The following is a 25,155-nucleotide window of genomic DNA, read 5'->3' on the forward strand; positions in this document are numbered from 1 at the left end:
GTATCTCAACAGTACTCTTTTCCAGCTTTGCTCCACTGCAGCTCACGTTTACTTGCTGAAAATATCCATATCTAAGTCAATCACACTTAGATGCCAAACAAAATATAAACAATAAAAAATGTGTCAGCCAAAAAGCTACAGGACTGTATCCAATCACTGAATAAGCCTTATCATTGTTTCCATCTTCATTCACAATTTATGAATACTTCAGTCCTTTTGAATTACAATACTTTCTAATTGTGGAATAACTTAAATCGTATTTATTTATTCACCGTGCAACTCTAAGTGCATCGCCGGCCCCTTACTACCAGTATTGCAGGAGACGTTACTTTCGCACATTTTCTGCTTCTTTAGCTATTTGTTGCACCAATGTGGAGGCAAGCAGTTATCGGTTAATCAGTTTACATCACATCCTCCTAAGACAGACTTTCACAAAAGCTTCCGAAAACTATCCCCTGGCTTTACCGACCGGCTTCACCCTCTGGAACAGGCTCCGGTGCCCCGCCGCCGGCTCCCCATTTCCCTACTCCCGGCGAGGACGCTCCCGGGGGGCACCCAGGCAAACTTCCCAAGCCGGCTCCCCCTAAACCCCTCAGGTCTCTCCAAAAACTGCATTTTTACGGTGGCGGGGACCCCCGCACGGGCTGCCCCCCGGCGCCCCGCACCGCACCGCGCCGCGCCGCTCCGCCGCCCTCCGCGGCCCCCCGCTCCCTCCCGCCCGTCCCGCTGACAGCCGCCGTCCCGGCTTGAAAAGCGGCTGCAAGCGCGGCTGCAAAAACCGGGTAAATCTTGCTTTTGGGGTTTTTTTTACTCCCCCCACCACCCCGTCCTCAGGAGGGTGCAGCCTCCTCCGCGAGCGCGGCAATTGATCTGGGAGGGGGGCAATTGCCGTGCCCCTACACAACCGGACCAGAAAATACTGCACGGTCGTCCCGGCTCGCATCGCCCTCATTGTCGGCAGGCTACGTATTATTAATTAAGCATAAGACGGGATTACTTCGCACCGGTGGGCGCTCGAGGTTTTGGGGTTTTTTGTCAAAAACGGCACTTTTCCTTTCAAAGCCTTTCATTAGGCTCTGCGTAAACTGGCGAGCTGAAAAGAGAGCAAATCGTTTGATTCCAATCAAATCAATACTTCTCAAACCTGCTTTTTAGCGTAATTATGCTCATTTCCATTTTGTTAACCTTTGACTTCATATGCACCAACAATTAACACTATTTGTCTACGGCTGACACTTTGAATGGATCTCCCCAAAAACAATGGCCTGGTACAGTTTATTCTCTGCTATTCCCTTCTGCGAGAGGAGTTTGGATCTGACAAGCAGTTACAACTGTGCTTTAACCCGTTACAACTACCAGCAATGACTCATTAACAACTCGCATACATATAAAAATTATACAAAAAAAAAAAAAGAAAGAAAGAAGAAACACGTGAAAATAAATAAATAAATAAATTAACAGATAAATTAAGTAAAACGCGTCTATACCTGAGTGAGACAGATTGGAGAATACATCATGACTTCGCTTTGCGAACACGTTGCCCGGAGAGCCCCTAAGAAAAGCCTCAAAAAGGAATAATTTCATCTATTCATTTTACAGTCAGCTGAGACTCAAGGAAGATGAAATCAATCAGGACGGGGCTCTGCCCTGGATCACCACAACTTCACAACAAACCCCAGTCCTCCTTAAATAGCCAAAGATTCAAGTTCACTCCGTGTGCTAGATTTCCCGGGGTGAAATCCAATCTACACTTTTAACCCTCTTGTAGTCGGCGGCGCAGGAGTCCCGCTTTTGCTGCTGCTGCTGCTGCTGGTTGTTTTGCAGATGAGGGGGGAAGGACTCGGGGTGGGGGGGGGAGGAATGGGGGGGTGGAGGGGGTGGGCGGGAGGATTTTTTTTTTTTTCTTCTTTAGGCTGCCTTTTTTTTTTTTTTTTTTTTTTTTTTTTTTTGAGGAGTCGGTGGTGGCGGTGGGCCGCTGCGGCACTGTCACCCGCGCTCTCCGAAGTTCAAGGTTACAGCCCCGGAGGAGAGGAGCAGGAGAACCCCGGAGGAGCGGAGCGATGGCAGGCCCAACTTCGCCGGGCACCGACCACGCGGGCGGGCCGCGCGCGGCGGGGCGGGGGCGGGGGCGCGCGCGGCGTGGCGATGCGGGCAGCGCGCGCCGCTCGCGGGCTCTTCCGCCCGCCTCTGCTCGCTCCCTCCGCGGGGCGACGGCGATAGCCGGAGGGGAGGGGGGGGTGTGCTGGGGGGGCTGCTTCCCGAGCGCCCCAGGGTAAGAAAAATGATGGCCGGAAGGTTCAAACGGCGAAATCTCGCCCCGGCGCTGCCGCCCGGCTTTGCTGCCGCCGCCTGCCTTCCCCGTGTGTCCCTCCCGTCCTGTCACACACACACCCCCCCCCCCCCGCCTCCACCACCGCTTCTCCCCCCCCACCCCCTTCACACACACTCTGCAAAACTTGGAAGCTGAAAAATTTCACCGGTTACACCCTCTGGACCCCGTTCCAGCTCTCCCCCCAAATGAGACTTAAGTATTATTTTTTTTTTAATTATTTAATTACACAATCGCCGCTTACACTCCTCCTCCTGCAAACACATTCCTTCTCCACCAGCTCCCCCCTCCCCTGCCCTCCCTCGTTATTAATCACCACCGAACGCCGCAGAAGGAACTAGCACGTTTTGCAAACATCCCTCATTTTCCCTCTCTTCTGGTGGGAGAAAGTTGCGGGGGCGGGTGGGGGGGGGGGGGGCGGGAGGGGAAGGGACTGCCATCTGCAGGAGGTTTCTTTTCCTTCTCCTCCGTTCGGGGGTACGATTTTCTCAGAGCCGGCGGGACTCAGACGCCCCCCCACCCCACCCCCGCTCCTCCCTCCGCAGCCCCCACCCCGCTGCGGGGGGCAGTACCCTCCTCCGCCCTCCCAAAGCCCGGGGGGGTGTGCTGGCACCGCCGGTAGCTCGTGTCCCCAGGCTCACAGGCTGCTGCCGGGCGGTGGCGGGGGGGGGCTCCCGGGGCAGCAACAGGGCGCGGGGTCTGGTTTCCTTCCTCCGGGACAGCTTTTACCGGGGGAGGGGGGGAAATGAAGGGGAGAAGCGGGGAAGTAGTGAACGAAACTTATTTCTGCTCCTTTGAGGAGGGCTGCGATGCAGCGCGCAGCTGGGGGGGTGCTCGGTGTCTGCGACCCCCCCACACCCCCATCACTGCCGGTGCCGGTGCCGGTGCGCGGGGCAGGAACGGCCGAGCGGATCCCGGTGCCGGTGCGCAGCCCCCGGCGGCGTCCCCGGGGGGTGGGGACCGCTGACTTCCTCCGTGCCCAAAGTGAGAGTTTATTCACGTCAGGCATTTCACAACGACACATCAAGGAAAGTAGGCAGGTTCAAGTCAACCATGAAATGGTCACTTTTTAACCCCGTCCTGTCCTCATTAGGGAAATGCTCAAACACAGCCCATTTTCAAAGAGGGCTCTTAATGAGGGGAGCTTGCCAAGTCTACCAGCTGCAATTCCCATAAATTTACAAACCAAAAGAAGCAGGGGGATGGGCGGGGGAAGGAGGGAGCCGGTACAAGACAGGTAATGTCAAAGGAAACAGCAAGAGCCCAACGCGTTAACCCTTGCAGAATGCCCGCCGCATCCCCCCAGCTCGGTTCCTGGCTGCGCTCCCCCAGTTCCCTCAGATTTGCAGGGCTCGAGCAACAGCCACGGGTTTTCCCTTCTACAGACTACACTGCTAAGTGACAAGTTCAGGGAATACACTCAGGCGAGAAGGGATGAGGCAAACGCGGGGTTAACCACAACGAGCAAAATTTATTTTCATATCTGGTGTAGAATACCCCCCAAATCCTATCATCTTTTCCTTTACCCAGACACTGCAAAAAGCTGATAACGCCAGCTTTAAATACTGGAGTTTCCCTTTGAATAAATATTCAATTTAACTGGAGTTAATTTACCATAAAAGACATTCCCCTTGGCACAAATGCACCGACGTCCTTGAACACACCTCTTTGAGCGCTTGAACTCTTACACAATAAGCCATTATTGCAGACCTGATTTAAAACCGTAATAACCCTCCCTCTGTCCCCCCTTCTCCTTCGCACCCCTCCGCGAGGATCAGGGCAAGCCCCCAACACCTCGTCAGCAAGGCTGCCCCTGCGAACCACACAGATGTCAGAAGTCTCCTGTCTCCCAGGCAGGGCTCGCAGAAGGCCCCACTCCCTCCCAGGTACCGGACAAGGGACCTCCTTGGCACTAGAGACCTGTGCACTAAAAGCGAGAACTGTCTGGCAAGGTCCTGGGAGAGAGGAGAGGCAGAGCGGGAAAAAGCAAATGGTGCATGATAAGGGTGGACACCAAGCTGGGCACTTTCTGCAGCCCTCGCTACTGCAAGGGAGTCCGCGTGAGATTGGGTTTGCATCGCCCACAGGAGCCGGCTGAGGGTGGGTTTGCACCCCTACCCAGAGCGGACAAGGCAGGGCTGAGCCCAGCCAGCCCTGCAGCACATGCAATCCCCCCCAGCATCGCGCCGCTGGGGATCTCAGCAAAGCCAGACCCTCCTCAGAGCCAGTCTGCTAGCCAGGAGTGAGCAGGCCCCTCATGCGAAGGCATCCTGGGGGAAATGGAGCTGTCTGGCCAGCGTGGATCAAGCAGCATCTTGTCTTCTCCATGAGATAGGGGTCAAGGTTGAAGGTGAATCTTCACCATGGTGAAGGTTGCTGTGGGTTTGCGTCCAGTTTGACTCACAGGCTCGCAGTGAAAGCAGGCTGAACTGGGCACCCAGCAGGCATGTTTCAGTTCTTCCCAGAACAGAGAAAGAACTCCATTAAAATAATAAAAAAGAGAAGCTTTCTACCACATCCTTGCAGAGGTACATAAATAGGTATGTGGGAACTGGGTTAGCCTGGAGAAACCCGGTATTAATGCAGCAACGACAGCAGCCACAGTGACTGGGTCCTGGCACACAGGGAGACCTTGTGGGAAAGCGGTTCAATTGCTTTCAAGTCCTGGCTTGCATTATCTCCCCATCCCCCTAAAAACCCTTCTCTCCCACCCCCCACACAAAAAACCCTGCTACTGCTGCAAGTTCTCTACCCTTGATGCTCCCGGCTGGGGGACAGTTGCTTTTTGTCCTCACTTGCCAGAGCTATGCCAAACCTCCGTGTATATATGGAAGTATCATTTCAATGTGGGCAATTAAGAAAATGGAAGTCATCATCTGACCTTCCTGGTGAGAAACACGGGGAGCTGCTCTCAACTCCACAGGGCCGGGAGGGATCCTGCCCTCAGGTGGGATGCAATGGGAGCACTGGGAACACAAGCACTGCTGGGCACATGCACACAGGTGCTGGAAAACTTCACGCAACGACAAAAACACACGTTCAGGAAGAAAATGCACTTTCCACAGCAGTAAGCAGCGAATAGTGAAGTTGTGTGTGAATCCCCCTCCCTGAGAGCCCGCACCTCCACCCATGCCTCCCACCCACCTCTGGCCAGGGTGTCCAGGATGGAAGGACATCCACTGCCCGCACTGCAGGATCTGAGACAGCTCATCTCAGGAGAGAACCAGAAAGGCTTTTTGACGCTGTGGGCAGATAGGCTCGCACCCCAGAGCCCGCCCCAGCTCCCCGGAGCAGTTTTCCTGGTATGCCAGACTTGCACTGAAAGCCTGTTGTTTCCCTCTCTCCCTCACCAACAACACTCACACACTTTACCAGGTGCTGTGAAGTGGCACTGCCCTTGGACTTCAGAGATAGTAACATTAAAAAAGTGGAAAGGCTAGTCAGGCCACCTATAGCCTTCCTAAAGCAGAATTTCAGCTGATGCGTTTTGTCCGGACAACTGCTCAGGTGTTTCAAGTTTTGGAGCACAAGACTATTATTATGCATCAAAAATCAAAGAGAACGGTATTGCTAATGCTGAAGCGCGCAGCCCAAGATTCTCCCAGGAGAGAGCAGTTTAGCCGGCTATCTAAAGCAGGCAGTTTAGCGGGCTATCTAAACATACGCATACTGAACTTCTAAGAAATCAAATTTTCATGAACATTCCAGTAGTCTTTTTGTGAAAATCAGGAACAACTGATTCTGGCATTTCATCTAAAAGTTCGATATCCGAGAACCAGCTCCAAGCCTTTTACTTGAGAGGTCTCTGTTATCCAAAATGCAAGCTTTACAGTGTTTTTAATATCTAGTTTAATAGCAATACTGTTAACTTCTCTTTCACTCTTTGTTAGGAAATGCTGTTCACACACGTCTGTTAGATATAGTTACTTAGGTACATACTGAGCAGCACAAATATACTGTAGTTTATGTCAACTCTGTGTAACAAATAACCTAAATCACGTTATATTATCATAGTATTATCTGACCGCAATTCTATCTGTACGACTAGTCTTCGTGCCTTGCAAGACTTCTTGTACCATCATCTTAAACTACAAAGAAAAGTTTCATGTCTTTGGCTTAATCACAGCCGTGGTCAGTTTTCTTATGCACAGGAGTATTGTGTGTGCTTATAGAGAGAGGTATACATAAATGTACGTATATGCGCAGAAGGTTGGGTAGAAAATGCTTAGGGAGCAAACATAACTAGTTAAATAAGCAAACTGATGATACATTGGTTTATGGGGTCTTGGTACATTTCATATGCAGCTGAATTGTAAGGTATGTGTGATTTAAAATGCAAACAGCAACCTGTAAAACTTCTAAGTCAGTGTGGTATCAAGACCTATAAATATAAGTATCATACTATTTGCTAGCAATTTTTTTTTTGTTTCAGGGCGATGAGAAGAAACACATACTGCATATAAACTGTGTGTATGTATGATCAGATAGAAAGTGTGCACATATACAATGAAAAGTAAAGAAACACACTATGGACTCTATACAGAGACAGACATACATGTGAAGGGTGTGTGCGCTTTACTCCTGTCCACATATGGTTTGATGAGGACTGTAATACTTGAGCTTTCCACAGCTCCCAGACCAGCAAATGAAAACTTCAAACCTCAAGTGTAAAGCTGTAAACCACAACGTTTTGGGTTACACAACTGTGCGGCTTTTGTCCTCACTACAGGTCACACTCTCAGCCTCACAAGGGCATGAAACCCTCTTACCCCGATACAGTAAATCCTTTAAAAATTCACATTTGCTGATCTTAAATGCCCTGGACATAAACAGCAGCAACAACAACAGTAAAATTTCTGCACCATCTTTTCCAACAGTTTGTATCACTTGTCAGATTTTGAGAATATCGGGGGGGAGGGGGGTAGGGTGGGGGGGGGCAGTGTCTAGAAGCTGGATTTAAATGTCTGCCCAAATTAGAATTATAAAAGTGTTTTACTTTTTTTCTCGTGACTCAAAGTTAAAATCGTAAGCATTGCAGCTCAAAACCGCTTCGGAGAACGTTACAAGTTAATCTTGTGTGTTTTGGCGCCTTTTCCCTGCCAGCTACTGTACTTAAAAAAAAAAAAAAAAAAAAAAAAGTTGGAGATCTTGTCTGTCCCGTCTCAAGTTCAATGGCAGCGCTTTCCAGCAGCGGGAGGAGAAGATGGCCATGTTCGCAGCCCTAATAATAATTCAGATCACGCCACATCGGCATCTTGTGTCAGAGCCGAAACTGGCTTCCCCGCCCCCTTCAACCTGAGAGCTGCCAAGTCCTCACACACTCCGCATTCAACCACAACTTAATGGATGGGATATTGTGCATTAAAATGTGGCCCAGACACACAGGCGAAGAGAGGACAAGAGGGAAAGCAGACAGGCACACACACACACACACATACACACAGACACGCAAGAGAAAGGAATGAATTAAAATATACACACAGGTCCCACAACAAAACGGCAGTGAAAAAAGGCCAAAAAAAAAAAAAAGGAACAAAAAGAAACCCTCTAAAGTAACTTTAAAAAACAAGCCAGAAATGCCACCCGAACACTACATCCTGCAATATAGCGTGAAAGAGACCAGCACAAGCCTCCAGACAATTTATCGAGCAGACCATACACAACAGCAATGCCATTTCCTCAACATTATACATTAACAGTGCAGTCCATTAACTACGAAAACCACCAAGACAGCCAGAGAGAAAATACTATATTAAAACGAGAGTAAAGAAGCAATCTCTACAGCAACAAGGCGTAAAACTAACTGTCTGCAAGGTACAAATAAAGTAGCATTTGCATTAATCCTTTCCAGCATTTAACTGATAGTTGCCTGCCAGAGAAGAAGGGGGAGGGGGGAAGAGTTGAAGCAGGAAATGTGCCAAGTTCAGCACTTCTGGACGCAAACTCCCATCAACTGATTCCTGGCATAAAAGTGTGACCCATATACAAAAGCTGCCAAAAAAGCAAAATATAAACAATCCACCACTTATATCTCATCCTGTAAAGCAGAAGTGATATCAGCGTTTAAGAAGAGGGTATAACATCCACTTTGAAACCACAGAGACGCAATCTCAGCCTGGAGGAATTACAAAACAAGAGTCGAGCAAGTTACAAAAAAAAAATAAATGTAAAAATAATTTTAAGCACCGCATACCATTGCAGTGTATTGCACTGAATAAATGAGATCTCCAAATCTGTAACGCACACCACCGGGCCGTTGGCTTCACATTTTCCAGCAAATATGTTCTTTCCTCAAGGACTCGGTGTGTCGGGGTCTTTTTTTTTATTTCTAGAAGCGGCCTTCTGCCTTTTGTCTTGGGTTGGGGTGCTTGGGGTTTTTAGTTTGTTGTTGTTGGCTTGGGGTTGGTTTTTTGGTGGTTTGGGTTTGTTTTTCTTTTTTTGGGGGGGGGTAGAAGGAATATTGTTATTTGCTCAAGCTGGCTGTTGGCTTTGTTTCGGTTTTATTTTGTTTTTGTTGCCGGCTTTTTCGCTTGCAACCGAAGGGGATGAAAATTCTTGGCCGGAGCCAAGGAAAAGGCGGTGAAATCACAGCCTGCGGGCAGCGGGCAACCCCCCCCCCCCCCGCTTCCTCCTCCTCCTCCTCCTCGTCTCTCCCCAGCCTTTCCTCTTTAGAGCTCTCAGGCTGGAGAGCACGTTTCCCTGGCGGCTGACTTGAACACGGTCCAAGAAAAAATTTTTACTTTTTTTTTACTTTAAAAAAAAATTAAAAAAAAATATATATATATACACGCGTACATATAAATGCATATACGTTATGGCTGGGCTGCCTCTGCGCGTCGCTGCAGGCGTTCCTCGGCCGATGCCCCTCAGCTCCCTCCCTCCCTCCCCGGACGCTGTGCGGAGTAGCCGGTCGCCGGTCGCCGGTCGCCGGTCGCCGGTCGCCGGTCGCCGGTCGCCGGTCGCCGGCCCCGGCCCCGGCCCCGGCCCCGGCCCCGGCCCCGGCCCCGGCCCCGGCCCCGGCCCCGGCCCCGGCCCCGGCCCCGGCCCCGCGGCTCGCCGCTTCCGCCTGGCGGCTGCCGCACGCAGCGTGGCCACCGCCTTCATTTGCATATCAGGGGGGCGACAGCCAATGGCGAGGCCGCGGGGCGGGGGGAGCGGGGCCGGGCAGGGGCTCCGCCCACCGCCGCGGGGGTGTCCGGGCGGCGGGAGCCGGTGCCGGGGGGGGGTCGTGCCGCTGCTGCCCCGGGCGTGGAGGGGCGGCGCCCGGCCGGGGGTGACCGGCGAGCTGCACCCTCGAACCGTGCCGGGGGGAAGGAGGCAGCGGCGGGGACGGTGGTAGGCCCGCCGCCCGCGGTCACACCACGTCCTCCCCCGGCGGTCCCCTCGGGGGGGACTCACGGGCGTGACGGCGTGTCCTGCCCACCGGCGCGCGCACCGAGCACCCCCTGGGCGACGGACGCGCGCCGCGAGGGTGGCCGAGTTACACCTCTTGCAGAGTTACATTTTAAATTTCAAAATTCAAAGAAACAACCAAAATCTTTCATTTTAGTCCTCGCAGGCCGCTCGAGGCTCGGCAAGTATATTTCTTCACGCGTATTTTCATAAAAGGTTACGTCATTTCATGGCCGCAGCCGCCTTTTTCTAAAACTGTCCTTCCGTACCGCTCCCTCCCTGCAGGATTAACTTCAGGCTGGAGGAGTTGTTCTCTAGCCCGAACCTGAGGAAGGATTTCACGTGGAAAACTTCCTGCAGAATCGAGGCACTTCCAGTGAAATACCTAAGGCTGCACGAGGCGAAAGTGCGTGAAGAGTTTTAATCAGTCAGATAAATACATTCCTGCCTGTTAAAAATTGTGTGAAGAGTACAGACAGTGGAGAATCTTCCTAATTGCTTGGAGACCATTGCTGGGAACATGGGGGCTTCTCAGGAAGTCAATTTTCTTTTGTTTGATTCAAGAAAAAACATTCTAAGCTACTAAAAATACATCCTACTCTTAAAATGAAGCAAAAATTGCCGTGAAATAGAAAAAAAAATAGGAAACACAAGCTTTCAGACTTAAGAACTATCACTGTGGTGGTTTTTTGTCTTTATTTTTCTGATACTTTTATGAAGAAGTCAAACCTAGAAAAATTAAATTCGAATGTGCCTGTTCAGTGAATGGGGGAAATGATTGTTTATGCTATATGTGGCACAGATCTTGTAAACTTCATGACAGTCAGTCAGTCGAGTGGAGAGCAGACCTTTCTCCATGCCAGAGAGAATCTGTGGGTGTTGATTTTTAATTTTATTTTAGTTTATTGTTTTCTCCTTGTTAGAAAATTCAAGCTTTGAGTGAGAGTCACAGACAACTAATGATTTTTGCTGGTCATCAATATTTAACAGAGTTTATTACAAGAACTTCGGCAATATTTCATGATAGATTTCCAGGCTTTTTGTTCCTCCTTAGGTTTAATTGTGGTGCTGCTGTTGTGATTGCTGACAAAGATTCAAGCTCTAGTAGACAGGCCCATTACTCTGCAGCTTTCTCTTTTCTGTGGTTTGTTTGTTTGTTTTTGTTGAGCCTGTATAGTTACTAAGCCTAACTCTGCAAGTGATTTAGCAAACCATCAGGAACTTTTTGTATTATATCAAATGAGAGAAATAATGGCATCAGGGAAAGCAATGGATATTGTAGTCTTTTAGAAAGAAAGTAGTTACTCAGTTGGGTTTAAGCCTAGATTGTCATAGGCAACTTTCTTGAACATATTTTTAAGTTCAAAAATTACGTAATGCATAATTTCCATTGCCTTTGGTTTCTCAATTGTATAGCACTAGCATGTCTTGATTATGGCTCTCTTTTCCATAAATGTAATCAAAGGCTCGTATATTTTGTAACAGGCTGACCTTAAGTTCTGTTGATTCTGGATTTTTTTGGTCTTTTGAGGTCACATATACTTGATACTTTTTAATGTTCATAATGGATGAAACATGAAAAGACTGTAAATAGTTTTCCTCCAGGGATAATTGTTACATACTCAATTACCTATCTGGATATGAGTAGATAGCAACCTGAGGGGAGATAGACTCACTTGCATAATTTCCACTAAAACAAATAAAAATCAGAGAATTATTTGGCATCTTTATAACAGAACTTGTAAGAAAGATCAGATTTTTCAAGACTTATTATTGAGGCTGCTGATATGATTTGCTTTATTAAAATCTCTATATTTTCAAGGTTTCCTCACTAATCAACAGGACAGGAAAATGAAATGAGTGAAAGAAGAGCTGGCATATTGGTGGTTCACCAGTGAAGTCTGTGCGTAGTGCAGTTACAGAATAAACCGAAGAACGAAGGGTCACATTTGGTGACAATACGGCGGGCAGAGTCTTGGTACAGCTCAGCCGTGTGTACGAGGGGTACAGCCGTCTGCATGCATAACAGGACAACCCAGAAAACCAGGTAGCTTTGGCTAAATACATCATTTTACACGTGTAAAAAACTGCTCTCGCCCCACCAGCTTTCAAGTAGGAGCTTCACATTTTTCAGGGAAAGGCTACGGTAGCTAAAAAAGGTGCCCTTGCTATTCCTGCAGCAAGCCATTCAGGTTCATCTGAGCAACACACCGCGGAAAATCCACGATTTGCACATGTGCACGACACTTGCTCGTTATTTCTGAAAGTTCATACTTTTGCCATGCTGCTCTTTATAGGCTCCCGGCCCCGCCGAGCCTCCTGCATAGTTTCCTAGCAACTGGGCAGAATTATAACTCTGAGCTTGGCACTCGAAATGGTTTCTTCTGCTGCTTCCCCCAGGCAAGTACTCTGCGGTCTAGGGTAAAAGGCGCTGGGCAAAGAGATGGGGAGCGCTGGTCAGAGCGTACAGAGACTGGCGTTAGTAATTGCCTGCACTGCCAAGCAAAGCCTGACTTCCCACTCGCCGTGGCCGGCAGGGACAAGTGCCGTTCCTTCCCAGCCCTGCTCGGGCATATTAGATAAGGAGATCTTGTAAAATTATTTCTAAAACCCCAAGGCCTCGGCCAGCAGTAGCGAAGTTGTTACCGATTACAGCAAACCCGTTTTTTCAGTTTGGATAATAAAGCAACACAGGAAAGGACGTACAGTGTATAGAACTTTAGTCGGCAGCAAGTCTCCTTTTCCTTGTCCAGGAAAGCAGCTGCAGAATCCTGATGCATAGCATCTATTTCTGCCTAGTTAATAATCTCATACTATGTGCTTTCATTTGTTTAATCCTGTTCTATTAAAATATGTTGGAAGCACTATCACAACATCACCACACAACCACATCATCACCAGAACAAATTACAAGATTAGGAGATTACAAAGTGAAGCACTAAAAAGGTAGAAAATTTCCTATACGTCCTATGACTGCCTTCAGTTCGTCAACTGTCCTTAATACGACGGGAAAGTATAATTTCTTCCCCCAAACCCTTGCCTCTCTCGATACACAGGATTGCTGAGGAACTGTAACATCATTGTTTTTAATAGAAAAAATAAATAGCTGAGGCTTAATGGTAGCATTTAAATGGCATACAGAGCCTTTTGAGTTCACACCTCGTTAAGGTGAACAGGAAGGGAAGGGGTGCACATCTTTGTTGTTACTTTTGCCTTGCAGCATTTTCAGCCAAGCTATGTGAACAGACCAGCAGCACATTAACTGACTTTGTAGCAGCTGTATTTTTGTAGCAGGTTTTTTGGGTTGGTTGTTGTTTTTTTTTTTTCTTTTTTAAGTTTAGAAATTGCAGAACGTTGTGAAATGGAGCCAGGGCAGGCCCTCAGAGGACAATTATTTTGGTTTCCAATTTTTTGCAAACCAATCTACCAGATCCAAGTCTCCTTCCTGCTCCAGTTAGGGGTCTCTTCGCACTGAGCTTCACATACTCCACTGTTTCTGAGATGGCTCCTGCAGCATCCGAATTGACTTGCCCATTTCTTGCTCTCGAGGCCAGCATGCTTACGTGAGCTGACCAAACCTATATGTGAACGTGCACCTGAAAGAGCTAGGATGTGGTCCTAGGATGGGTTCAGTGCTAGGATTTCTGAGCAGGTCTTCCAAAGCTTTTAGCACTCACGGGCCTGAGAGCATGTTTCAAAATGGTCAGAGGAAGAACAACTCTGTCCCTCCCTGTGAAAAAGTGCTTTTAGGCTGCTAACCCAGCATCTCACTTCCATTTCTGTCCTTTCCTGTTACATCAGCCTGGACCTGGATCAACCACTCATGAATGTGGCTTTAGTGTTCCTGTAGCAGGATGCAGGAGAGATTAGGGACGGCAGCAAAGGTTATTTCCATGTGAACATCTCACTTTTGCACCAGGATCTCCAGGGGAAAAAAAAAATGGAGGAGAGCTTATTTCTGCTGATGGCTGCTGGTGTGACAGTCTGGCAGATGCCTATTGCATGCCACAGTCACTGTGGGCTCTTTGTAGGCACAACAACATGACAGCTTGTGCAAAAGGAAGTGTGTCGTCCTCTCAGTGTGTAGTCTTGGGACAGTCAGCATTTCTGCATGAAAAAGAAATGCGCATGAGGCTCGACCACAACCTTTTCCTGCCTCCCATCTCTAGGATGAGGGCAGACATTTTTGTCCGGAGTGGATGGTTTTGCCACCTGGTGGCTTTTTTGTCTACAGGCTGTGTCATTATGGTGTCAGCAAGACAGCTGAAGATCTTACAGTAGCAAAGATTTTTTACATGATTGATGATCTTGTTTCTGTTGCTAACATTCTTAAAATAATAGCCAAGGTTTGAGAGAACGGGCTTCATAAGTTGCTCTGCAGCCACTATTAACACTGTGGATACTGCATTTTACCAGTCACAGAGAAAACTTAGCTATGTCAGCCTGAAAGACAGCACAGGCTTCTGCCACCCGTAGAGTAGGAGGATGACCAGCATGATGCTGTCCCAGAGGTGATGTTTACCAGTGTGAACAGCAGGTAAGCAGATGATTACAGATCTTACATTCACCAGATGTGAACAGCAGATCTTACTCCTTCCCAAGAATATGGATGTTGGCAAGACGTGTGGGTCATTTTAAGAAATGCCTTTTGCCCTCTTCATGCTGGTATCACTGCAACCAGCGGAAGACTGTCAGCTGGAGAAGAGTGGTAAGGTGCGAACTCAGCAGGCTAAAGAAAAGACAGTCCTTCCCAATCACCTCTGGGTAAAAGTGTGACCAGTATCACTTCTGCTCCTGTCTTCTGCAGTATCCTGCGCAATGTCTCCAAGGAAGAGGACCTCCAAGGCTCTCCAGAAGTCTTCAAGGCACAGTAGACCTGAGACAGGTGGCTAGGAAGTGCGCAGGGCCCAGTAAGCAAGGAAAGAACTTAAGGAATGCACTGTCTGCACTATCCTTTGCATTGCTTGTAGCGTGCAAGATAAAATGTCATGCTATAGAAATAAGATGGGACATGGCATGCTCCTCCGGCACCCATGGATATGTTTTCCATAGCATTTTGGACAATCAGGAAACTATGTTAGAGCCTTCCTGACTACTTCTTCTCTCCTGAACATTCACATGCCAGGGAATACCTGTGAAGATTGTCTACTCAAATTATTAAGCAATTTAAAAAATATTAAAATAAAATAAAAGTATTATGACTAATGCATTATTTAAGCATTTCTAGAACAATTACAGACAGTCTAACTGCTTATAATAACAATTTTTAAAGGTGCAGATTTGCTATGCCGGTAAGTGCTGGTGGTGCAGTCACAGTGGTGATTGAGAAGGATTTCTGGTTGGGAAGGATTTCTGAAGGTACTATTTCCCTTTGACTACACACCAATGCGCTGTGTGGGAACAAAGTGAATGGGGACCAGTACCTACTCCAGTCCTGGAATAACTGAAAATCTTGTACTCTCCGGAGACTGCACTGTCTGCATAAGGAGACAGCACACAGGAGAGGGCACCAGTAAAATATTGGAGGTGGTTACACTTCAGGAGTGGGAACCCTTGCCTTGGAAACTGTGGTACTGACCAGCCACTTAGCTCTCTTCTGGCTTTCCAGTCCTGGTCAGAGAGAGGTCACTTTACCTTCTTTCTTTTCCATAGCTTGTTTTTTTTTCTGTAGTCATTGCTCTTCCTTACTTCATTGGCTTAAATGTTCATGCAACTTCTGTCCAGAGTTGATGTGTACTTCATGCATCTATGAGCCCTTTTATTGTACTCTGTTGATTCTGCTTTGCTTATTGACCCAGTCTGAGAGGAGGAAGATTCCTCCAGGAAAAATGAAGGGCATATAATTTGTCCTCTATTTAAAGAAACAAAAGAATTGCTCCTTTATATTCTACTACATGGCAAGACCACAGACGTCTTCCTTTATCCCTGCATTTTGGCCCATACGTCATCTTCTAGCAACAACGTTCCCAGCTCATGGGTGCATTATGGGAGAGATTTCAGATTAGTTTCTTAACTGACTGGAAAGAGAAGTTGGGGAAAATGGACTGAGGGATCATTCCAGGATGCTAGTAAGGAGAGATTACTGGTAAGAAGACAGCTTCCTCAGGTGTAAAAAAACTCCACCTGTCGCTGTATGAGCCTCTGAGTGAAGAGCATGGCACGGTAGAGAGGGCTGGTGAGCTACGGGAAGTTTATTCTGGCCAGGAACCCTACTGAGTGTTGATATTTTAAACTTTAAATGCTGAAGGCAAATACTAGCATCCTGAGTAGGGAAGGGGGAGAATTTAAGCAGCCATTGACAGGACACTAGGGTAAGATTTTGCAGAGATTGTCAAATTTATTCTTTCCTTCTCTCCCAGGATGTGAGGTTGTGAATGGACAACCTCAAGGAAGCCAAATTCCACAGCTGTGGCTGAAGATTTTTACTGCGTGAAAACATTGGTTATCTACAGTCTGGACTTGGAGACAATGTTCTAGGACTATCACTCTACACTGCCGTACTGGTGTAAATGTTGCAGGGAGCACTGTCTGGAGAAACAAGAAGCCGTAGTGTCTAAACTGAAAAGTCACAGTTTTCATTCCAAAAATAAAATAATACCTTTAGGTCAAAAGTAGATACTTGAGGCAGTCATAGTGACCTTCAAGCTCACCATAATCATGGCTGTACAGGTGAACAGCAAGGTGTGGTGTTGCCATATTTTGCTGCAATTGCAGTTCTTCACTGGATTTATAACGGCACATCCTGAAATCACAGCAGGCTTTCTCATCTCCTTCTCTGAACGTGCCTTACTGTCAGTTTTGATTTTCTGCGCACCTACCAAAATTAAACTGTAAACCATGATCGCATCAGGGGGTAACAAAATCCTTTGATGAGCCTGGTCTTGTCAAGCGGTGGTTAACCTCAGCAGCATGTCCAGGGTGAGACAAGCATGTAAAAATAGAATGAGCTACATGACGGGAGCTGCATGCGTGTAAGCCACAAATGACCACAGGTAATTTGTGTTGCGTAGAGGCAAGCCACGAGGAGGAAGAAGAGTGGAACAGTACGGGCCCAGGGAACTGCAGTACAGCACTGAGGAGCTACCAAAACCTGGCATGAGGGTTTTGGACTTTGGTGGCACCTGCTCCATATAGTGAGCCTCTCAGAGCCTGATTAAAAATGCAGCCCGTATCCTGCCTGTACCGGCAGCTGGACAAGCAATCCTGGCTCTCAAGGACATGTAGTTCAGAGCGAAAAATTTTATTTGGAAGTATTTAAGTTAAAATGTAAGTCCTGCTTCGTACTTTAAACATACAGTGAATTTTCTGAAGGCTGGCTTTTGTGTTCAGAGGAAGATTTCCTGGCATGTTAATAGTTTTTACTAGACACAGGAAATTTGAGTTCCAAAGGCGACATTTTCAGAATGCTTTGAACATATGGAAAACAAGGTTATAATGGCACTTCTCTGTAGCTTAATCATACCCTGTCATTCTTTGAATACTCTGAGTGTAGAGACACATGCACTTGAGTTAATAAGGTAAGACCATTAATCTTTCTGTTAACCAGCTGAACTGATTAATGAAAATATATTTTGCAGTACAATATGCATTAATGCAAGCAAGTGACGGAGCAGGACAGCGCTCAGCTCTCGAGTAGAGGAAGTAGAGAAAGTCGGAGGAAGATGTGACTGCCAGCAGCAGGAGGTCAGTCTGGGCCAAGAGCATCCCTGTCTGACTAGGGTGAGCAAAGGCAATCTTTGTCACAAGAGTGGTTCTAATTGCTAAGGCAAAAACCAAAGAAAAGCAAGTTCCGCCTCTTTCTTTATCCTCTCCCAGCCCCCACACCCATCATCTCTATCATTAGCCCTCCCTGTCTTCCTTCTGCTTCTTACTGAGCCAAAGAAAGGGAAATATGTTGGAAGAAGGAGGAGCTGAAGCAGCAGGAAGGTGTGTAAAGGGCATGGGGAAAGCTCTATCAGACTTTACAGTATGTGAAGGAAAGTAATACGTGAATCTCTCCAGAGAAGGTGGCAAAATTAACGTACAGCCTGTAAGTAGAAATACTACCCATTTTTCAGTAAAGAGTGTATTTTACATAAATGCATATATTCATGCTCTCTGTATACAGGTGGAAACGTAGGTTGGTAGATTAGAGGAAAAAATATAATAAAGCAGTGCTTTCACATTACAAAGTTATGTGGTGTTTTCTTCTGCACCAGTGAAAGAGGTTTCTTTTTTTCCCTAATGGATTTACTTTCCCTCCCCAAACCACATCCTCTCATGTTTTTTGTGAAATTTTGACAGATAAAGTTTTCTGGGAAAGCACGGTCTTCTTTGTTTCTGGTATGCGTTGTGCCTACAACTCTCGTGGCCTCAATTCAGGAATAGGATTTGCTTAAATGTCTTTTTTCATTACCACTCCTTTCTTAAGGCCAAGCTGTGGTAGTGGAATTCAGTCTCCACCTGCACCAGCAAAGCTGCAGTTTGTCCTAACACCTCTCCCTGAAGGCATGGACCAGAGGAGTGGCCACCCTCTTTCAGCCCAAAGGGTGGGCCAGGGCCAGCAACCGTGGTGGGGAAGGCCCCAAGGCAGGTGGTGTGGGGCTGTACTGCCATGCTGCCTCCTCTCACCCCACACTTGCTGCCCCACAGCAGGCAGGTGGAGGTGCCACAGTTGGAGGGGAGGTGACCACAGAACGGCATGGCGGGGCAGATGTGTGGCACCCACGGGCTCTTCTCCTTTCCCCGCCAGCAGCACTCACTTGGCATCTTTTCCTTCCTTCCTTCCTTCCTTCCTTCCTTCCTTCCTTCCTTCCTTCCTTCCTTCCTTCCTTCCTTCCTTCCTTCCTTCCTTCCTTCCTTCCTTCCTTCCTTCCTTCCTTCCTTCCTTCCTTCCTTCCTTTCCTTCCTTTCCTTCTTTCCTTCCTCCTTTCCTTCTTTCGTTCCTTCTTTCCTTCTTTCTTTCCTTCTTTCCTTCTTTCTTTCCTTCCTTCTTTCTTTCCTTCCTTCTTTCTGTCCTTCCTTCTTTCTTTCCTTCTTTCATTCTTTCTTTCCTTCTTTCTCTTTTCTGTTTGTTTTAATTTTGCTGTATTTCCTACGCTGTGGGAGGGAGCCGCAGCCAAAAATAACGTTGCCAAGCCAAGGAGATTGGCACAGGCTGCCTGGAGTCTGCAGCAGCAGCGGAGGCTTTAAATAGACAGAGCCCTGGCTGCAGGCTGCTCCTGGAGGGCTGGCAGCTGCCCCCCAGTGAGGGGGTCGCTGGCTGAGGAGGCAGGATGAGGATGCGCCTCTCTGCCCCCGTGCCCACGCCCGTGGGGTGCCTCACCCCACAGCCACCCCCAGCTCCCTGCTAGCCCCCCGGGGCAGGCTGATGGGCTGCGAAGGCTGGCAATGCCATCCATCCCCCTGAAAATAACTCTGCAAGTTACTAGAAATCTGGCGTCAATAATGCTGTGGTGGTCTGGTGGCAGCATGGGGCCGGGGGGGGAAGCCTCTGCTCCAGGTGTTACACGTGTGGAACGCCAAGTGTGGTGAGAGCTAGCCCATTGGGGGTGGCTCCACAGCCCTGCTGCCACAAAAACTGCATGGTGCCGCTATTTCATCCGACCGGTGAATTTTCCAGTGAATTTTCCAAGATATAGCAGATATATGATTTCTCTTTCCTCATCCTTTCCCCAAACCAAAAATAATCTCCTAAGTAAACAAGAACCTCTAAGCCTGGCAAGCCGAGTCAACCCTTTCTCCTTGGGTGACAGTGGCATGGGGCTGGGCGACGAGCAGGAGCCCCCAGCCCCGCGTTTTGTAGCACTGCACGATAAAGCTGCCTCCTGCAACTGTCTGGGATGTAGGAGGGTCCCAAAACCAGCTCCTCTGAAGCCCGCAGAGCGCTTCAGCGGGCGAGTATCTCCCCCTGCCCAGCGCCTGGCGCGCGAAGCCGGCTGCTGCCGGCGGTGTGTTCCTTCTGATTAACTCCTTCTGCCTCCTCCTGCCTCGCAGCCCCTTATTCCCTCAGCCCCCTTTATTTCTGCCTTGCAGCCGATTATTTCGCCCTCCTGGGGGGTGAGGGGCCTCTCCCCGCGCCGCCCCCGGCCGCGGCGGGGCCGGGCAGCTCGTCCCGGGGGCGGCGGGAGGTGCTGGCGGCGAGCGGCCGCTCCCGGCGGCATCTTTCCGCACTGTGTTTTGCGGCCTCTCGCTGCTTCCACTTGGCACCCGCGCTGCAGAGCAGTTGGGCTTGTCCCTCCTGGCCCTTTTCAAGGCTGCCCGCGCGCTGGAAGTCACTTTCTCCGCTTGCTGGCTTCGTTCCCTAACTCCAGATCCCCTCCCTCCCCACCACCCCCATCTCCCAAATAGGCGGCCTCCAAAAACGGGTCGGTTTCTCCCTGTCTCACCCAGTGTATGCACATTTCCTCGACTCTTTTGTCGTCGTCGTTGTTGTTATTCCGGGCACAGTACAACTGTATTGCTCGGTGCTAAGAAAGAGCAACACTTTCAGTCTGATACCAATTGCTTAGGTAGGATGAAGAAAAAAACCAGTCAACAGGAATATATACTTAGGATACAGGAGACATATGTTGGCCATTTCCTCTCTGACATCCCTGTGTTACTTTTACGGCGGACTGCAGCCCCGGTTAAGAGTGTCCCGAAGGACAGTGTCACAGAACAGGTAGGGGCGCCGCTACCCCTCCTTTAAAGAGCCGACTGCTTGTTTTTCTCTCCCGCGCCGATGGACACGCAAACCACAGGGAGAACAAGGAAATATTCAGCCTCTTAGGTTTCACCAGCAAAAAAAGAAAAAAAAAAAAAAAAAAAAAGCAAAGCATTAGAAACAAAAAAAAAACCCACACAAAAAAACCCCACAAAAAACCTAAACCCAAAACAAACCAAAGAAGCCCACCCTCCGCTATCAGCCTCTCAGCTGCGTTAGGAAAGTTTCCACTCGCGATAGCGACTGACAAGTTGGCTGATCGGTCGACTGGTATTTTTTCGCTAAAATTGACATATTTAAGCCCGAAGTGATGAGCTCGCAGAATCTTCTGCCGCCGCCGCCGCCCGGCCCCCGAAAACAGCCCAGCCGAACCAAGAGCAAACGGGCTCGGCCCGTCGCCGCGAAACCCGAGCGGAGCCGGAGCATCGGCAGCGGCGGAGCCGTCCTGGGCTTTTGTCTCCGTACGCTGCCTTCTCCCTTTCCTTCCAAACTTTTGGGCGCCCGCGCTGAGCTGTATTTATAGACCTGGAGCCCACGGCTGTATTTTTCCTTGTGCCTCCTTTGGCTTGGGCTTAAGTCCCTGGCAGGGAAAATAAAAAGGAGGCAGGCAGGCGGGCAGACGAACAGGAGGACAGAAGGGGAACGGAGCTGGAAGTCCCGCAGACGGGACCCGGCGGGGAGGCTGGGGCGGGCGGGCAGGCGGAGGTGCGGGACTCCCCCCCGCTGCTGTGGTGGTGTTGGTGGACGAGCGAGAGGTAACGGGTGAAGGTCCGGCACCGGCTCGCAGGGTGGGGAGAGGAAAAGCCATCGGGGAAGGGGGGGTTGTCGGGACGGCCGCCCCATCCCGGGGGTGTGGAGGGGGGGCTCGGAGGGGCCGCGCGTGGGGGGAGAGCTTGTGTTTGTGTCTTGGGGGGGTGAGGGGAACGACGCGGTGTTTGCGAGAACCTGTGCTTTCGCGCCAGGTGAAAATAAAGCGCGTACGAAGGAAGGGAGGGGGAGGAAAAAAGGACTGCCGCCCTCCCCCGCCGGGGGTGGCTGGGGAGCCGGAGCGGGGACCCGCCAGGGTGCAGCAGCCCGGGGCCCAGCCCGCAGCGGGGACGAAGCTGGGGAGGGCCCGGGGGCGGCGGGGAGCGGAGCGGGGATGCCCGGGGGCCGCAGCCGGAGGCCGGCGGCGAGGTCGGCGGCGCTGGGAGGCTGCGGGGAGCTGCTAAGGAGCAGCAGGACGGCTCCGCTGGGCTGCTGTGGGTTGCTTTTTTTTTTTTTTTTTCCTAAGACGTCTCTATTGTGCTTTAAACAATCAGACCCCCAAACAAACCCCACGCCGCTCACCAGAATAGGGAAGTAATAAATAGCGATCCGGGAACGCGTTTATTGGGAAAGGGGAAAGCCTTCCTTGCCTGTAGAAGAAGCGTTTGGGGGATTAAAAACTTTAGGTTTTCGGGTTTTGCTCTTGTTGTTTTGCTTTTTTCTTTTTATTTCCTCCTACGGTTTGCAAGCAAAGCAGCTCTCGTTCCCCCCGCAGCATGGATGGTGGAAGTCTCTAACGTGGCACCAAATACCTCAATAACGTGGATGGTGTAATTGTCATGTTGTTAAGCATTTCCTTATTGACGTCCACCGTTTTCAGCCGCTAATCTCCGAAATGGATGTCAAAACAGATTCTGACATCTTTAGAGAGCCTGTCCTGCAGGTAAGTAAAAAATGCGGAGCTGTAGAAGGGCTTGCTTTTGGGCTGAAAATGAGACTTTCAGGTTTGGCTTCGAGGGGCAGAACGGCTGGAGCAGCAGGATTACACTTGGCTGTGCAGTTTGGCATTATTATGACCTTGTTCAAACGCATTCTGATGTGCCATGAGGAAGGTATAAAATTAGATTAAAGCTCCCAGCAACCCATCAAATCCCGTTCAGAGCCCCGGCTCTGGACTCGGGCTTGTTTAAATCACTGACACTTCAGAACAAAACCCTTTCACCCTTCAACTCTCCGGGCATATTTTTCTGTTTGATTACATTAATAATTTAATTTCTATTTCCTAACAGCCCTTCCAAGTGGGCAAATCAGCCCCCTTCCAACACGGGTGGGGGCTGTTATTTTTAGCTCGTTCACTGGAACAAAATGTTCCAACACTCCCTGCTTTGAATCTCACTGCGGTTTGACTACTCTTTGATATTTAAGACCGTCGGTTTTCCTTGTCAAACTACCTGTTATAGGAAATGGCTCCCTTAGCTTGGCAAATCACTCTCAACAAAGTAGACAGGAGCATTTGCCTAAGTAAAGAAACGTTTCTAAAACATTTCAGGGAAATACCCGAAATATTAAACTGGTAAGTTCTACAGTAGGTGCTACCCTTACGATGACCCTAACGGTGTGCCCAGCTATCAAAATAAGTAAGAACTGATCAAATGCCATGCCTTCTCGCCCCCTTGATAAATATATTTTGTCGGCAGTTGCTGAACGGTTTTTGGGAATTCCATATGCACTTCATAAACAGCACTAAAAATGCGGGTCCGATTCAAATGTCATTCAAATAGCCCTGCTCCCTCTTCCCAGCTGCAGTTCTGCAGCTACTGTTTCGGTAACAGAGTACTTTAAAGTGCGTTTAAATCCGCTCCCTCCCCCCTGCCCGCCTCCCCCTCCGCGTTGTCCGAGAGCTTCCAGCTGACACTACTACTGTGTCCATTTTAAAAAAGTGTCGCTGCGTGTCGAGCTACAAGCTGTCCAACATAAATGCAAATAGCGCTATGAAGGGACACAACAAAGTAGGTAGGAAGGCAAAGGGAGAAATCCACTTCTGTCAAGTGATGCCTCCTAAAGAGTGAACTACAGTAATTCATACTTTTAAAACTGGCGCCTTTGATATTATAATGCCATACGCGTTTGTGTATCCGCATAGGTACAGTCTTAGGTGTAGAAATGATAACAGGAGTTTTAAACTTCATGTCTGTAGATTTGCAAAGTTCTCATACCTCTTGCACCTGGACGCCCGCACGTATTAGCACAAACACTGCATTGAATTAAGTGCCTGATCATTGCGATCTTCGCAGGATTTTCTGTTACCGCCAAGAGTATCCTCATGTAGGATGCCCTCCGTGGCCAGGGGCCAGCGACTGACTGGAGTCAAATCAATAAAATAAATGCAACCTAGTCTCCTTTGCACAGAAAGGTTGAAACATGTGTAAGGGGAGCGTCTAGAAGAGATAAAAATCGGAGTTTTACAGCTCCAAATCTTTGCATTCTCAGCAACAGAACACGATCATTACGCGCGAGAGAAAGGGGTAAAATCCTGCGCGTATAATGATTATTGTTATGACAAGGAGCAATAACTGCTTTGTTATAAAAATAGTGTTTGTTATGAAGAAACTGATTGAGCAGCCATCCAGATAAACATTCCCTGCGTCTAACAAGCCTACTGCCTTCGTGATGTTTTGTGCTCTGCTAATCCTCCTGTCCTTTTCAATCATTATTGTCTTTTTTTTTCCTTTTCGCTTGTAATTATGCACATTGTTTCACACTTATCCTAATTTCAGCACTAACGCTCCGAGATTGCACAGAGAAATAAAAGAAAGGCTATTTTTTTCCTTTATGTGCGCATCGATAAATTTAATACCTATTCTCACTGTGTAGTAACCTTTTCGTATGATTATATCGAGCCCTCTCAAACATTAGACTCTCTAATTCCTCTGTATTTGTAGTGCATCTAAGTTGCTTTTTCCTGGATCTTGAAAAGTAGCGATAAACTCTCTCGGACAGGTAAGGGAAGCCCACAAAACAAGGAGCGCAATACCGACGTTGCTCCCCAAGTCAGGCGCCTTCTCTTCTCGTCGCTAATTTATCCCCGTGTCACAACACCCAGCCGGAACGGTGAATTTAAGACAAGGGGACCCCTTGCTTGTGTGCGAGCAGGTGACGAGGGGCAGAGGTACGGAGGAGCCTCCCAGGGCGGGGAGAGGGAAGGGGCGGCGGGTATCCCGCAGCCTCGCCGCCCCCCCCACCCCCCGGCTCCCCGCCGCCAGCTCCGCTCGGGCGGCATCGCGGGCACCGGCGGCATCGCGGGCAGCAGCCCCAGGCTGTCGCTTCTCGCAGCTCTCGGGAAACGCGTTCCCAGCCTCGCCCAATCGTAAAGCCGCCGTGAAGAGGCTAAATACAAAGTGAGAAACCCACGAACACAAGGCAAAGACGTGGTTTGGGGGAGTGATGGGGAGCGGGGCGGGAGGGGGACACACACACGACAGGGGCGTCTTTTGTTGGAAGCTCGGGCAGCTTCATTTCAGCTCCGCGGCGTGTTTCTCGCCGGGTGACCGGCGTGAAAGCGGCCGTGTTTTGCCAAGGCGATGGGTCCCCCGCGCTTCCTCGTTTCCCCCCCCTCCGGCCCCCGCGCACACCTTTCCGCGCACCCACAGCCTCCGCCTCGACAGCGCGGGGAAATGCTCCCGGGTCTTCTACGAACCGCCTCCCGCAGGGCTAGCTGGGCGGGATGGCAGCGGCCACCGCGGCCCACCTGCCCCTCGCCCTCCGCACCTGCCCTGGAGATGCCCGGCGCCCCCCGCCCGCCGGTCCCGCGCCCCCCAGCGCGGCCCTCCCGGAGCCCTTCCCTGTCCTTCACCCACCAGTTCGTGGCTTTTACTCATTTATTCTGAAAAGCAGATGGATTTAAACACACGCACACACAAACACACATACACAGAGCTGACGGTGCCGGTAGAAGAGCGGCAGCGGTCACCGCTGTGACCGCCAGCCCGGCCCCGGCCGGCAC

At 49.4% G+C, this 25,155-nt stretch overlaps 1 protein-coding gene and 1 long non-coding RNA gene across 8 annotated transcripts in view; one reads left to right on the plus strand and one right to left on the minus strand.

Annotated features, from left to right (window-relative positions):
- NFIB (nuclear factor I B) overlaps positions 1–1,992 on the minus strand; it is a 172,131-nt gene extending 170,139 nt beyond the window's left edge. For 6 of the 7 annotated variants that reach the window (XM_074571126.1, XM_074571119.1, XM_074571123.1 and 3 more), the window contains exon 1: positions 1,488–1,834. In XM_074571126.1, the coding sequence (XP_074427227.1) occupies positions 1,488–1,517 (30 nt within the window). In that variant the 5' untranslated portion in view covers positions 1,518–1,834. Of the gene's footprint in view, positions 1–1,487 lie in introns of all 7 variants that reach the window. The other variant, XM_074571121.1, reaches the window with a different exon arrangement.
- Positions 1,993–21,022: 19,030 nt separating this feature from the next.
- On the plus strand, positions 21,023–24,565 carry LOC141736407 (uncharacterized). The gene is made up of 3 exons (XR_012584948.1): positions 21,023–21,160; positions 21,928–22,095; positions 24,153–24,565. It is a non-coding gene; the product is annotated as an uncharacterized LOC141736407 (long non-coding RNA).
- Positions 24,566–25,155: the final 590 nt, after the last annotated feature.

The sequence above is a fragment of the Larus michahellis genome, chromosome Z (assembly GCF_964199755.1).
Source record: "Larus michahellis chromosome Z, bLarMic1.1, whole genome shotgun sequence".
Taxonomy (NCBI): domain Eukaryota; kingdom Metazoa; phylum Chordata; class Aves; order Charadriiformes; family Laridae; genus Larus; species Larus michahellis.